At 38.1% G+C, this 12468-nt stretch overlaps 1 protein-coding gene across 1 annotated transcript in view; it reads left to right on the forward strand.

The window, feature by feature from the left end:
* Positions 1–396: 396 nt before the first annotated feature.
* LOC134753777 (uncharacterized) overlaps positions 397–12468 on the forward strand; it is a 65227-nt gene continuing 53155 nt past the window's right edge. The window contains exons 1-5 of the mRNA XM_063689716.1: positions 397–429; positions 1312–1446; positions 7532–7671; positions 8166–8370; positions 11188–11400. Of these exons, the coding sequence (XP_063545786.1) occupies positions 397–429; positions 1312–1446; positions 7532–7671; positions 8166–8370; positions 11188–11400 (726 nt within the window). The remainder of the gene's footprint in view (positions 430–1311; positions 1447–7531; positions 7672–8165; positions 8371–11187; positions 11401–12468) is intronic.

Below are 12468 nucleotides of genomic sequence, written 5' to 3' on the forward strand. Positions count from 1 at the left end.
CAAAAAAATTAACTTGCCAGTACTTGATTGTAATCTTTGTCACAGATATCGACTAGAAACTTCTTATGGCAAAACGAAGGCTGGTAAGAACAAATTTGAACCGCGGCGGCTGTTAATTTTTCTTTTTAATATATATGTAATATATCATAATAACGTCACTCATCATGGTATCCTAAATTTTCAGTCTCAAGCGAATAATTTTGTATAATAAAAAACGTAAGGAACGTGTAACAGTCATTAGATAAAAAATCATTACGTATGAATGTATGCGGGGCAAATTACTGGGGTATTAGTAATGCCCTTCTAGAAATAACAAGCGCACAATTAAAAAAAACATATATCCGTGAATCTAATGCGAAAAGACGTCAGCATTTACATTTAATATAGTACCTAACAATGGACAGTAAGCACAATGCAGAAAATCCGCCGGTGAGTGAGCCCTTTGCGGTTTTGTTTTAGAAACCAGTTCACTCGGTCAATTATACACAGGTAGTGCACCGTATGACCAGAACGAAACAACGCACGGAACATGCTTTATGTATGGATGTGACATTATCAGCGCTACTATTATTTTAAATTTTGTCGAAGTTTCATTTACGTAGTTTTTACCCGTGCATGATACATTCATCAAACATTTTGTACTATGATCAAATGTTAAGGGCTCTTTTGATTTTGAACCAACTTATAAGTCTTATATAACTTAACGTTAGGTTGTGCGACAACATAATAGTAAGATATGATTATTGAATACTAGGCATCACAGAATCACAATTTTAATTGTTGTTCTGTGATATTAATCAATAATCTAAGCTACGTACGGGCACTATTCTTAAGAATTTGTTCTTTATAGTATTTAAGTAACTTATAATTCATTTTTTTTTCTAATTTAATCTTATTAGCAGTTGGTCAACTGACCGCGACCTATGTCAATCCATGGGGACAACAGTTTTTCAAAGGCAAAGTTTGTTCCTCAGTAAAGTTCTAAAGTTACTCTTTGTTAGAGGATCTGGAATCGAACTATTTACATAGGTAAAGCCTGACCAGTAATATAATGATCATTGTCAAGAGGGCGCTGTTGTCATTTACGTATATAGTGACAATTCAGTATAGTAAAAATAATTAGTTCCAATGAAATTCCGCAACATCGCGCCTGATCATATATTACTGGTCAGGCTTTAAGTTTGTACGGAACCCTCGGTGCGCGAGTCCGACCCGCACTTGATCAGTTTTCTCCTACAGCAGCACCACACTTATTTGGGCTATTCCACAGTGTCTTCGTTCACGTAATATGTTGTCGTGCATTTTTTCCAGATAGCAGATTTTGATCTAGATAGCAAGGAGAAGAAGGATATACAAAGAGTAACTACAAAAACGCCATCGTTGAAAACACTGATCAACTGGAATATATCTAAAGCACTAAAAAGTAATCCTGGAATTGACTTGAAGGTACGAACGAGGTAGTCAATATTTTGTACGGTTATATTTAGGGCCCGGAATTTTGGGTGCGAATTGTAGGGAGAGAACAAACTATTTATCGATGTTATCGACAATAAAATAAGACAAATAAAAAAGGTACCTATCGTACTTATTTTATTACTCTGATAATATCGGTAAACAGCGCTGCTCTCTCCCTACAATCTGTCAATAGCCGCACCCCAAATTCCGGGCCCTAGAACTTATATTACTGAACTGATCTTGATGAAATTTAACATGATGAAAGCCAAAGGATTCATACAGGTAGGGTACATTACATACATAGGTTACTAGTTTTGCAATAGACAAATATGAAACAAAGAAGTGGCCCATCAGTCCTATCACATATACCTTTTAAAACTATATTTCCATAGACAATGTTTGGCAGACTTTTTTTTTATAAAAAATTGAGTTAATTTGAAAATGTCGGCGTGATCTAGAGACGACTTACGAATTGCAATTCGTTACAATTTTGAGAAGGGCCTGTCGTTAGACGGCTGTCTCAAGGAAATGCAATCTGTATTTAAACAAAACTGTCCACATCATACGACTGTTTATCGTTAGTATTGTGAATTTAAAGTATTTAAACGTGGAAATCTTGCACCAAGATCAGGACGGCCCAGTGACGTGTGTACTCTTCTCGAATGACCTATAGGCATAGAAGAAGCCCTGGGCAATAGTGCACCAAGCGTTCACAAAATTTTGCACGAAATTCTTGAAGTAAGAAAAGTTTGCACTCTATGGTACCCCCAACGACTTAACCTAGGCTTAGGTTAACAGCATTGTCCCTGGAGATGAAACGTGGCTATATTATTATGACATGTCCTTTAAAAGTAAAAACAAAGTTTGGCTCTTTGAAATAGAACTTACGCCAACACATCCCCGTCAATCAAGGTCTCTTAAAAAAAAGATGATAGCTGTATTATTCACAAAACGCGGTACAAGGTGGCCACTGACAAGCCTTCCAACAGTCCAAATAGCGTGGCTGCATTCCAAAATCGGTCCGTGAATGTCAAAAACGTATAATGTTTTTTAAACGGCATCCTAATCGTGGATTTCCATTTGGATTGAAATCCAGCACGCCACGCCATTTGGACGCAACGGCGTGGCGACTTTGGAGTGACCGTCAATGCTAGAAACGTACACCAAACGTGCGCCACGCCATCTGGACTGGACCCACTCCAAACCAAACGCTCCGCGAATGTGCAAAACTACGTCCATTTTTATTCGATCTGCATGGCGCTGCCACCAAGTAACTATACGAGAACGAATTCATCGTAAAAAAGTCATGCCGAGACAAGGGTCACAAGTTCTAGTAATTTAAAGTAGGTTGGCTCATCCATTCTAAGGTAGTTTCGCCAATCAGCGGGTTCCAATAACAATTCTTTCATTAAGTTAGTATGAGTGTAGGATTGCATTTTTCTTAACCATTTCTTCGTCCATGTACTTTTTGGTTTTTTAAATCCTTTTCACATAAATGGCTATTATAGTTCCCAGTAAGTAACAAATCCATTTGCATATGGTACCGATAAAGCACAAATAAGCAAGTGAAGCAAGAGCACCTATGGAGGACGTATGAAATGGATAAGTTAAAAAACTGTGACGGAATCAATTTTTTCCAGAAATTACTTCAAAACAAGTGACAATTTTCTCTGAAAATCGACTTAATTTCAACGGAATTTTGATATTTAAATAATCTACAACATTTTCTGAACTGTTCTTATACATAATTTTGTATAATCTACCACCATAATTTTTTGGTGAAATTTTAAAAACTGCCTGTTTTCGTCATATATCATATATATAAGGCAAGATGAGAAGACGCACCAATGCCGTATAGAAACCAATACTTGTTATTTAGATATTACGTAACCAAAGGTGTACAATTTCAAGGACTAAATCTCTCAATTTTACATGTTTGCTGTAAAATCGTTACCGGGCTCTTAACCTATTGCTGCCAGGGGGCGTGGCCTCGGTGAACGCACATGTGCGTTTGGGGCAGTGAATGTGTTAAGCTATTACAGAATTTTAGATACTTTTGACGCATAGTCTGATACACTTTTGATGCTTATGTCTCTCCTGCGGACATACCCGAAGTTCATGACAACAAAGCCTAATTTCATGATTGAATCCTTAACTCTTGAATAGTACTTTATTTCTATTAATCACCGCTCGTTTTTGCTAGAAAAACTTCTAATACTAAGGTTGTACCTTAGTATTAATTTGAAATTTTTGTAAAAGCTGTAAACAACTAAATATTTAAGTATTGTTCATTTACAACCATCAGGCTTTTACTTTTGCGGATTTTGATCATTTATTATAAGAAACAAGTTCCACTTTCTTCTTTCCTGTCAGACTGCCGGCGCCATTAGCTGGTAGTGTCTGACGCGTATTAATTCTATTTATGACAGCAATTACACTCAAGCGGATTGAACGCGTTTTTTTCTCGTACCGTTATTAAAGGATCTTTATTTATACGTATCGTGGTTCACATAAATAAGATAGGATGTCTTTCCCCATCACGGAACAATGGTGTTTCGGACATTTGAAAGGCGTGAGCGGAACTGAACACGTAGAGGCTCATTTGACACTTTGAAATGTAAGGGGTATGTCCCACCCACCCAACTGTTGGGTGGGTGGGACAGAATTCCCCAGGAGCACTCGGGTAGGTACGTGGGGTCATTACTCTCCTACAGCTCGCCACATACAGCCCTGCGTTGACTGATTGCACTGGGAAAACCAGCGGGCGATGGGGTTCTCACATCCCTACGCCATATGTTTTTGTTACGATGCAATAAAATGCACTCTGGTCGAAAAAAATATACAAGTATAAAACTTGGACCCGGACCCGGACCCTTGGACCCGGGTATGTCCTTAAACTGCGTCCGGACCCGGATATGTCCTTAAACTACGTCCAAAAGAGAGGTATGGGCACTGTGAATGACATCTCGCTTTGTGTGGTAGGGCACAGGACAGCGGATGTCTTTCCAGATCTAGAGCAGAGCCCAACTGGGGAAGTACCTCCACCTTACAGAAAACCGCAGCCAAATAACACTAGACCCTACTCATAGTGTTGTGTTCCTGCCGGTAAGTAAGGTTGCCAGAGCTCGACGAGGGAGAGGAGTGTTAGGGTCGGCAACGCGCGTGTAATATCTCCGGTGTTGCAGGCGTCCATAGGCTACGGTAACTGCTTACCATCAGGCGGGCCGTATGCTTGATTGCCACCGACGTGGTATATAAAAAAACTACTTTTTCCCCTCACTAGCTCGGAAAGCCGTCTTTTATCCTTTGAAACAAGCGGGGAAAAACGCATTTTATCCACTAGTGGGGAAGTAATTTGACCTTGGATAGAGCGTGTTTAAGTAGCTTTTGACAGATAACAAAACGTTAAACGCTTATTAATAATGGTTCGTTCGATATTAATTATCATTAAATAAATGGTTTGAGAATTTAATAAAAAATACCAAATTTAGCTTTATTTAAGGATTTTAAGTCATAAACCTTAAATTACATAAGAAACATTTGTTTTTTTAAATGATCTTAATTGAGTCGATGCAATTTCAAAACGCATCGTCAGAAATGTCAACATTGTCAACAAAAACTTTCTCACAGACTCCGACACGTAAAAATACCAAACTTCCAGAGTTTTCTGTTATAATATCGTATTATCGTAAAAAAATCTGGTTAGCCCTCTCAACCCCCTAAACTTCCCCCTAAACTTCCCCCTAAAATAAGAAATAAGCGGTTTTGACTTATTTACAATATTAGTGGTGGTAATTGCTATAACTATTTCAAATTCAAACGGTCAAACGTTCTCTGAGAAAAACGCATTTAACTGATTTGCAAGACCGAAGTGATCCCATAAGTGTTCCGTTTGTCAAAACAAAGTTTTTCACGGAACACTAAAAATGAGTGATTCCAGTGATGAAGATGATCTAACGCCTGTAGATGTTGCACTTTCCTCGCTATAGTGAGGGGAAAAGTTTTGTGTTACACACGGGTGCAAATGTATTTTACTTCTCGTGTGTTGAAACACTAGCTACACTCAGGATTCTATTTTAGCACCACTCGCTTCGCTCGTGATTCAACTATAGAATCCTTTCGCTTGCTCGTGTTTCAATTCCACACGCGGGTAAAATACAACTTTGCACCCTTGTATAACAAATAACTATTTCTTCATTCTTCTTATGAGTCTAAACTCAATGATGTTTCATTTTTTGCTGATTTCTAAGGCCGTTGAGACACGTACGTTAGTACGACAGTATCAAATTGTACTGGTAACCATGGTAACTACAGGTTTAACCGGTTAACCCCGGGTTAGTGAATGATGCAAGTGGCGCTTTAATCAGGCACAGGCGCTTAATTATAATAATTATAAAAACGTTTTGAACGGTTTGTTTTTCTTTCGAATGCGTGAGCGGCAAACCGAGAATACGTTGAAGTACTGAAGATTAAAATAAATTCCTTATGCCTTTGGAATAATGTATAAAATGGCATAACTTTATTATTTTAACCTTCATTACACTTATCTGGTAAGTAAGGGTGCTCATTAGTTACCTAACTGAGGTTTGCGTCAAGGCCTCATCAACTTATCATGTATTTGTTCAAAGATAATTCTGCCAAATACAATCGTTTGTTCATCGTTCCGCAAATATTAAGTATTTAATTTACTTTAGTATATTACCACGGTTTATACTTTTAATCGGTTTTTGTGCTACATTTAAACAAGGAGGGTACTCCTTTTTAAACCCGTAACGTATTTTATTAAAATATATATATGCTGTAGGTATTGACAGAAATATATTACAACATTCCGATAATCGTCATAATATCCAATGATGATAAATTGATAATTATATTAGTTACAAGGTTATAAAAATGATCGCAAAAATTACCTGAAACAAAGACTTCTTTTCAAGTCAAGTTGCATAATAGCGCCTGCTCCTGGTAGAATCCTTCCGCAACCGGAGCAGACCGCGTCAGAGACGTCGGGAATTCAAGGCGCTTGCTGTTCCCTTCACCTTTACTTATTTAATCCAGGGATCGAATACCGGTGTATTTTTCATACTAATTAACCGGTATTAAATTTCGGTATCACGGTTGTTTATGTATATTTTTCCATTTCATTTAGGTGATCTGATAACTCATTGTCCTTACCTCTTAATACCATTCTACAATATCAAAGACATATTTCGAATGCTATGTGATATTTTGATTTTAAGTTATACCGGTAACGATCCCTGATTTAATCTTTCTCGCACAGAAGAAAACACATCGTACGAGCTGGATTCGTAATATAGCTCACGTCGCAATATTTTAATCTTGAAGTTAAATAGGTTTATAAAAATACCACAGTCTAATACGTATGATTATGATAAAGCCTTTATTAGGATGATTTTATGCGCCTAAAATATTTAATGTATTCAATAGAGCCACGTCGGGGTCTCTATTGGGTCGTTGGGTCCCATACCTACATTTTAATGTCTGATTTTTTCAATACATAACGTTTTTCATCTTAATTTTTATTAGTCCTATTGTTAGTAGTCATAAAATTAAACAATATAAATTGCAGTTCCGATTTTTGCAGGTCATCAAGTCAAAGTCATCATTATTGTTAGAAATAAAATTTGTTAGTCATAATATTCAAAGTCCAGATGTTGAAGGCACTAAACTTGCTTATATACTTTGAATTTTCTTAAATGATTTTTACGCCTGTTCTGTTAAACAAAAGCCATTGTTCCTTTGTGCCTGAGCGCGTGACCATTGTGTGTGTGGCGCGTTTAATACCGCCACGTCGTTAAGTCACCTATTTAATGCTGTTTTAGTTTATGAAATGTATATATGTATATGTATGTAAGTCTATAAGGTATTTGTAATATAGGCCTAGTTGCCTAACTCAATTTTTAATTACATTAATTGGACATTAAATTGTGTGGCAAAATACAACCCGAAATCAACTCGCTGTAGTTCTTTATAACTTTAGATTACAAATAGTATTTAGAGCCAGTAAAATTGTGGTCTGTGAACACAATAATTTTATATATAATTGACTGGACAGGTAGCGTTGCGAGAAGCAGAAGAGCGGTTGGACGAGGCGCACGATGCGAAGACTCTGGTGTCTCCAGACGCGCGCAACCTTTGCTGCGCCCTCCTGGCCTGGCAGCAGCTCGGCCACCGTAGAGCCGATAGCTTATTCAAGTAACTACCTAACTAATTGTGTAATTTACACTTTGTTATTTTCACTTATTCACTGTCGTTGGTCTTTCTGGATGATTACATGTTTAGGCTTAGCTTGAAAACCACAAAGGTGATTATGACAATAATAAAGCTACTCTATAAAAGAATGACACGCGGTGATCTTGGTACTTTAATGAGTTCACGGTAAAGTTAGCAGACAGAGCGTTGAATGTCACGCGAATCTAATAGCTTATCAAAATTGATGCGGGTCAGAGGACGAGCAAGAAATTACTTTGAAATGCAGTTTTACATTTTAGTACCTAATGGTAGCATTTAACTACATATGGTTCAAGGCGAATTGAATTACTACATACCAACTGGTACAGCTTTGAAATAAGCATCACGGTTTATGCCGAAATGAATCTTTAGTGCTACGTGGCACGTGGCACGTGGCCCGTTCATGTGGACAATCATTCTTCTAGGTATTATTAATGTTTATAGTTGTTTTCTTACAGTTTTATTAAAACTCTAAAAGAAGAAGAATTTGAGCTTCAACGAAATATAGAAAGTCTATGTAAAAGGACTAGTTACGAAAGTGATAATCCTACCCGCTCTGTTATATCGCCTCTTAATGTACCTGGGTCCAAAAATTCGAGCCTCACGCCTTGTCAGTGGGGTAGTCCTACCAAGATGGATTTCAGCACTTCCATCGGGCTCGTGGTAAACCTGCCCAGAGAGCCTCAAATGCTAATGTGCCTCTCTGGTCCCGTCAGGGTTCTGAAAAAGTCTAACAGAAGTTGTTCTTGTGTCACATCCGCGAAAAAAATTGATTCCGTGAGTACTTTTTATACCATTTTAAGATTAGGCAGAATCGTATGCAGATTTTACAAAGCATGTATCAAACACTAAGTACTTATACTTGAGTGAAAATAGCGAGATTGCCACCGATAGAAAGTAGTAAGTCGTATTTGCAACTTAAAAGTCCCCGACAAGCTCGGCAGAATTTCACCTTCCCATATAAACGGAGTTTCGTTCTCATTTTAAAACTACTTGATGGATTGTAACGAAACTTTGCCCGTACAACGAAACTTTGCCTATACAATGACATGAGGTATATCTAGGTCTGTAATCAGTTTATATGTGACGTTTGACGATGAAAGGTACCACATTGTCGCTTACCATAAGGACGAAATTTGCTTGTATCTTTATAAGAATAACCTGTCAGAGCGTCCTTATGGCAAGCGACAATGTGGTACCTTTTGCTTGAAACCGACACATATAGCTCCAGTTTATAAAACAAACAAAATAGAGCAAAAAGTTTTTACTATGGTATCTGACTGAAGCTACATAAACTAATTACACTAGGTCTGTAATGTAATATTTATTATTATTATTATTTGTATCTCCTTGGATATCACGGGCCTATAAATCCCGGTCTTTTGATAGGCTTGCGTGGGGATATAGATCCAACACGTAGAGGCCCCTTGGAGAGCTTTAATGTCATGTAGAACGCCTGCTGGAACCCGTTCACAGGCGCAACAATAGACACCCATGAACCGGTCGCAGCAGGCATTGGGACTATTGCAGAAAAAGTGAACAGTATACCGGTCTATGGATTGAAGTTTGGGTGGACAATGAGACTGGGCTATTGTAAAGAACTCCGGACACCTGCCATAACAATGTTAATACACGTTATCGTTATTATTATTATTATTACGAGCCTATTGTGTCCCACTGCTGGGCAAAGGCCTCCCCCCTCTTCTTCCACTCCTCCCGGTTTTGAGCTACATCTGGCCAGTCGCTCAAAAAGGAGTCCAAGTAATGTAATATACCTTATCTTATTGTTAGTACAAAGTTTCAGAGCAATCTAGCTAGTCGTTTTGAAATAAGAGCGTAACTGCGTTTGTATGGAGAACCGAGCTTGCCGGGGACTCTTATAGAGCCTTCCACCGCGAACCACTTCGTTCCTTCGATCGTCTATTTGCCTCCCTACCCTATCGCTCGTTCGAATAAACAAGTGATAGAGAGGCAAATAGAGGTAGGTGCCTTCGAATGCATTTGAGAATAATATTTAGGTTCCTACTTTTCTACACCCTATATATATCTGGCACATTTAAATGCACAAGGTTCTTTCTAACGGCGGCTCTTAAGGGTTTTGGATCATTTGTTTCCTCTCCTTTCGTTGTAACATGATCTTCAACACGTGCCATTAAGTGATGGAATATGCTAGCCAGTCTAAAGTTACGCACGTAGGTAATTAAATAGGGAATATTACGACAAACTCTGCGTAGGGGGCGCCACTAACACAAACAGAGGGCTTACCGAGTAACACGAAAATCTAAATTTCGTTTTCTGCCTTTTTGCATATTTGAAGCAGATTACGATATTTCGATTTTCGCGTTTCGTGGTAGGCCTTCTGTAAACAAACCGCCTTGGTGCATCAATGTCATTTTTATTCGTAACAAATTATCTGTGAAAACTTGTCAAACAATTATTTAAGGCATAATATGTATAAGTTACTCTATGGTTTATACGATTTGTGCTAGTGTTGCACTCTGGCGGCAGAACATTGCAGTAATACCCCCTTACTAGTGAAATGGTGTTCAATAGATATAGCAAAAAGTGCACATAGATACATATCTACATTACATACAAGCTATGTGTTTTTACTAAAATTATACCTAATTATAATATTTATAATAAATACACTGAGTTATTATTTTTTCGTATAGAGACGTCAGTGAGTTTTGGTTGGTTTTAGTTTGTTTACTTACGGATTATGCGTTACGCCACTATCTTTTTTCTTAACAGTGGATTGATACACGGCATTTTCGCGTTTTGTTGACACACAGTTGCACACAGGCGAATGCTAAGAGCATACTAAGAGCGTCGGCGAGTGACAAAAATCTGTCAAAACGAGTTGCTGAAAATACATGTTGTCTGTGACGGTTCTATACGAAGTAATACTGATAGTTCAATGACTAAATACGAGTGTTGTTGATAGTACCATCGCCCACACTGTTAACATTGTCGTACATCGGTGGACCTTATTACAAAAGGCATAACGTCCACCGGTGGACAGTTAACAGAGTTGCTGTTTGTACCATTTAAAAGTGCGTAATTACTGAAGTATAAAAGGAAAATAGTTTTTAGGGTTCCGTACCCAAAGGGTAAAAACGGGACCCTATTACTAAGACTCCGCTGTCCGTCTGTCTGTCCGTCTGTCACCAGGCTGTATCTCATGAACCGTGGTAGCTAGACAGTTGAAATTTTCACAGATGATGTATTTCTGTTGCCGCTATAACAACAAATACTAAAAAGTACGGAACCCTCTGTGCGCGAGTCCGTTTCGCATTTGGCCGGTTTTTGTATACCCTTTTTGCCATTTCTATTGAGGTACCTACTCGTATTACATATTATTAATTAAATTTAACAAACCTGCCATCAAGCGATCGGAGAGTACCTTCATACTTACCTTTCTATTTTTTTCAATGGTTGAATCATTTTACAAAAAATAAATAAACGTGTTATTGCTAGGCATGTTGCCTGGACAAAAAGTGCATGGAGCGTCTGACGAGCATGGAGGGGGAGACGCAGGAGTTGAGCAAGCGCGCCGGGCAGTTCGCGCGCCGCGAGACACGGCGCGCCGAGCAGCTGGAACGCGCCGAGATGGCCTGGCGAGACCTCGACGCTTGCTACCAGCGCCGGCTGCGGGTCGCCAAGGAAAAGGAGGAGGAGTATGAAAAACAGGTTAGTTAACTGGTTAATAGTCACATGAGCTAAAGCAAAGACGCTACACTCTTGTTCACTCGGTGAGGACCTATTGCCTTGCCGCAAGAGCTTTTTCTTGGAGAAAGCACTCGGTCGCAAAAATTAACTGGCTCATTACGCGCTTTTTGCTTATCGTCGACTGTGGGACAACTTCTAAATTCATAATGCTTAATACCGGTAAGTGTTCATATTTACTTATGTATTATGTCTCGATCTGTGTTCAATACAATATAATATAAGATAAATAAAATTTCTTTAAGTTTTTTGTCGTAAAATAACTATATATTTAATAAATAAAATAAAATATTTTTTTTTACAGTGCGTATAGTGTTACTTCACCGCACTAGTGCGTTAATAACCACATTACGTGACTAACGTGTGACGTATGTCGAAAATTTCCCATATGTATTGTAAAACGTTGTACGATACACGTACGAATTTCCTATTTTTCGCACTTGTATCGTAACGTACTATAATTGTATATCTGTATACAGTCAAGGTCTATAATATCGACACGGACAAAGCACCAAAAATATACGTACTACTCTATTACTATATCTAGACATTAGGCTAGTATAGATATCAATTGGCCCTTTATCCGTACATACATAGTTGGCTATTTTTTATAAAAATTACATGTCTCAGAAGTTCCCTGCTACGGGCGTACAAAGTGTGGTACTTAGATAATAACACCTATCATATCTTAATTAGTTTAAATCTAAATCTAATCTAAAGTTAATGTGAGTAGTTAATGAACTACAGCGGACCAATCGTAATGTATTAATTACTTACTATAACTGTAATAGTAAATGTTGATTATAGGTTTTATGAGGCTGTGACAAAATAGGTCCCTACCGTAAAATGTGCCCACTTTGCTCCCCACTGGGTAATTGTGTTCCAGCCGTTTTTATAAGAGTATATATATCAACATCATTAGTGTTACAAAAAAAAAACAGCGTTAGCGAAGCGAAGGTCTCCATTTCAGCTTGGGCGAAAATGCTTTCGTACGAGTATGTCCGAATGTTTTCCTCTGCAGGTCACATTTAT

The sequence above is a fragment of the Cydia strobilella genome, chromosome Z (assembly GCF_947568885.1).
Source record: "Cydia strobilella chromosome Z, ilCydStro3.1, whole genome shotgun sequence".
Taxonomy (NCBI): domain Eukaryota; kingdom Metazoa; phylum Arthropoda; class Insecta; order Lepidoptera; family Tortricidae; genus Cydia; species Cydia strobilella.